The sequence below is a fragment of the Schistocerca cancellata genome, chromosome 6, assembly GCF_023864275.1.
Source record: "Schistocerca cancellata isolate TAMUIC-IGC-003103 chromosome 6, iqSchCanc2.1, whole genome shotgun sequence".
In the NCBI taxonomy this organism is placed as follows: Eukaryota; Metazoa; Arthropoda; class Insecta; order Orthoptera; family Acrididae; genus Schistocerca; species Schistocerca cancellata.
This window is the reverse complement of record NC_064631.1, coordinates 24,062,599-24,066,206: the sequence shown is the minus strand read 5'-3', so window position 1 is coordinate 24,066,206 and position 3,608 is coordinate 24,062,599. Positions and strand designations below refer to the sequence as shown.

The 3,608-nt window shown below is 38.9% G+C and overlaps 1 protein-coding gene across 1 annotated transcript; it reads left to right on the top strand.

The window, feature by feature from the left end:
• Nucleotides 1–1,027: 1,027 nt before the first annotated feature.
• On the top strand, nucleotides 1,028–2,585 carry LOC126191155 (piggyBac transposable element-derived protein 3-like). The gene is made up of 4 exons (XM_049931926.1): nucleotides 1,028–1,108; nucleotides 1,648–1,874; nucleotides 1,939–2,072; nucleotides 2,116–2,585. The coding sequence occupies exons 1-4, from the start codon at nucleotides 1,028–1,030 to the stop codon at nucleotides 2,583–2,585; spliced, it is 912 nt and encodes a 303-aa protein (XP_049787883.1).
• The last annotated feature ends 1,023 nt before the right edge of the window (nucleotides 2,586–3,608 follow it).

The following is a 3,608-nucleotide window of genomic DNA, read 5'->3' as shown; positions in this document are numbered from 1 at the left end:
CAGGCTGCTCTTACTCCCACCCCCTTCCTGCCTTCCTTGCTAGTAAGTTTGCAGTCTGTCTGTGCTACTTCAGGCTCACATCTATCATTGGTGTCAAACCTGAGCTACAACTTTCAGCCCACTGTATCCAGTACTCTCAATAGCTACCAGCAGAGCTCCTTTGCAACTGTAACAAGTGTACACTGGACTGACTTCCTTCTTGATCCGATAGCTACTCCCCTGAGACTTCTATTAATCAGTTACTGTTGGAGATCGCATTGAGCAGTACACCCAACCTCTGCATTTGTCTAGGTCTTTTAGGAGCAATAGATGAAGTGTCACATTGGTTTCAATATATTTTAAGCAATAGCCAAAAGGTAGTGAGTATGTCGTCATCATCGTCCCACGCATACATCACAGTTGAAGCCCAGAACAGCAGCCTGTAGACTGTGGCCAACACAGCCTCTAACTGTTCACAAACAGCAGCCAATTCCCTCTGTACCTGCACACAAGATGCATGGTGCTTTTCCATCCATCATTAACCCTTTCCACTCCAGTGTCGAGTGGTGCTCAACCTTGTGAATTTTGTTTTCTGCTCTGATGTTGAGCCTCATTCGACACGATTTTTCGCAGCTCTCACATGCTGAGTTCTCAATTCTGACAGTACTAGGCCTCAATGATGCTTATCACTGCCATCTAGCAGCACCTGTGTTAACTCAGTGTCCCACTGTTGCAATTGCGTTGTAAGGAATATTGTCATTATTACATCCAAGTTCGCGCATATGCAATGGCTATTTGTCTCATTCAATTCTTTCTGAGGAACAGAGTTTACAGCTTTTAGATGAATCCATAAGTGACAATGATAGAGTGATTTTGATGGTGAGAGTGGTTCATTTCTAAACAATTCTAGTGAAGTTTACAATGAAAACTGTGGAAATGTGCATTTTTCTAGTGATTCATCTGAAGATTTGTGGTGAATGCAGAGCGAAAATGACTGACTTTACAGAGGTTTCCATTTGACGAAACAAAATGTGGTTGTATCAATGAAATGTTCCATCATCACCACTTGGTTTCTTTCAGTAATTTTTACAGACAACCTATTTCAACAAATAGCAGACCAAACGAAGAGGTACGCTACAATAAAAATACATAACTTGACACCATTTCCACAACATTCAGTGTGGTGGGACTGGAGAAATGTTACCAAGAATGTCAAATCAAACACATTTCAGCTGTCCCATTTCCAAACTGTGGACTACCAGTTTCAGCGATTTACTACCCCATCTTCAGGCCCCCTGACCGACATGTAGGAAGATTCCAACCTCAGTTCCGGTCAAAATAGGGTCCAGAATTCAAAGACTGGTATTTGTAAATTTTTGCTTGATACAGTGATCACTTCAACCATCCTCTGCTCGTCGACGGAATATGTTGAAATGATCGCCGTATCAAGCAGAAATCTGCAGATACCAGTCTTTGAATGCTGGCCCTTATTTTGATCAGAACCAAGATTGGAATCTCCTTACACATCAGTCGGGGGCCTGAAGATAGCACAGTACATTGGTGAAACTGGTAGCCCAATAAAATAACCATTTGAAAATTAATAGCTGGAAAGTGTTTGATTTGGCATTATGTACTGAACGACTGAGTTCTACAACCATATTTGAAAAGATGGGCATTCAGAGACTAAATGTTACCCAGGAAGAAATGAAATACTTCCATGGTGTGCTACTGAGTATGGATTTACAAAAGTGTAAGAGCTTGCAGGACCTTTTTTCAAGAGAATGGTTACAATACTCTGACTTCTTATCAGACAATTCATGCAAATTTGCTGAGTACTTCATGCTTCTAACCCAGAGAGTGTTACACATGTCAGCCCTCAGATTCAGTCGCTCTGAGTAAAGAGAAGAATGTGTTGGATTACTTGCCTTGCAAGTTTCTTTAAATTTATGGACCATATAGGTATTTAGCTGCTGACGAATCTACAGTATCATTCAAGAGTCGTGTATTATTCAAAATGTACAATACTCAAAAACCAACAAAATGGGGACTCAGAGTTTTTGTGATTTCTGATTCATCAAATGGTTATATTTGTAGTTTGTTTTGGTGCTGTAATAACAGAGTCATTGATTTGTCCAGACTTGAATTTTTCTGAGAGAGTAGTTCCTCACTTGCTGGCTGATATCAGAAATGCTACAGGGCAATCAGACTATCATTTTTATACTAACCATTCCTATACAGGTGTTGCATTAGCTGAGGAACTGTTGAAACAGAATGTGCATCTCACAGGAATGATCCAGGCCAATTGCAAAAGCCTTTTAGCTGCAATCAAGAAAGGAGCTCTGCGTCTGAAGAAGCATGAAATAAAATGCCTCTCCAGTAACAAAAATATGGTTCTGGCATGGCATGATAAACAAACTGTTCTCTTGCTTTCTACAAAAGCAAATAACTCAGCGTCACTTATAGAAAGGAGAAACAGAAAGGAAAGGGAAGAAATAATGAAACCAAATGTGATTATTGATTATACTTTGAAAGTGGGCAGAGTTGATAAATCTGACCACTTTATTTCCAGTTATGGTTTTCTAATGAAAAGTCCGAAGTGGTGGTGAAAATGGTATTTCAAGTTGTTGGAGGTAGGACTTGTAAACAGTTATTTGCTGTACAAGAATCACTGCGACAAAAACAGCATGAAAAACTGTCTCACAAAGTTTTCTATGCAAGTGTTATAAGAGACTTAGTTAGTGAAGAAAGAAATACAGGGCAGAAACGAGGACATCATTCAACTTCTGATAATGAGGAATGCTTGAATGGACAGTTGCACATTATCAATAAGCTTCCTGGGAACAAGCATAAAGATTGTGCGAAGTGTTCAGACAGGAAAAAAGAAATATGGCAGGCGTCAAACTGTGTATTACTGCAAAACATGCACACAAAACCCAGTTCTCCACCCTGATGAGTGTTTCAAAAAATTTCATACATTGAAAAGCTTTGTACTGAAAGTTTTTGGAAATATATTTGAATGAAAGTGCACTTTTTGTTTTAATGTATACCCTACTTGTTGGTCAGCGACCTCATTGTTTTCACAAAGAGATTGTGCGATTCTCTGTGGCGTGGTTGCCATCCAGGCGGCAGTGATTTAAATAAGAGTGCACAGAGTCACCATGTGACTGCCTTTCTGTAAAGCTAAGGTTAAAAGTAACTGATAGGTGAGGTTGAAAAGTTCTTGCAAATTTTGAGGGAAAGTTGCTCACATCAGAAAAAGTAAGAAATTTTATACAAATGTGTCAGAAACGTCTAGTTTACCAGCAAAATATATAAATATGATAGAATGACAGTGCTATAGATTTTACAATGTAAGTGCTAAATAGTGATATATTTAGTTGTAATTGTCAATTACTCTAAATTTTTAAAATGACCTTGACCTGCTCCATTGTACCCTACAACACATGGTAGGGGGAGACCATTTTCACGGCTTATAAGGTTAACAGATGTACTTATCTTGGTGTAAGCAACCTCTCTTCAGAGTTTGTGCATGTATATCAGACTCCCATTTTATAACTAATGTAAACAAAAAAGTTCTAAACTGACCAGTTGGAGGTGGATTTAAGAACTATAGCAAGACATCTACAATA

Coding starts and splice junctions, on each gene's coding strand:
- LOC126191155 (XM_049931926.1), top strand. CDS start 1,028: ATGTTCCATCATCACCACTTGGTTTCTTTCAGTAATTTTTACAGACAA. Junction 1,109..1,647: donor ATAGCAGACCAAACGAAGAG/GTACGCTACAAT, acceptor ATATTTGAAAAG/ATGGGCATTCAGAGACTAAA. Junction 1,875..1,938: donor CTCAGATTCAGTCGCTCTGA/GTAAAGAGAAGA, acceptor TGGACCATATAG/GTATTTAGCTGCTGACGAAT.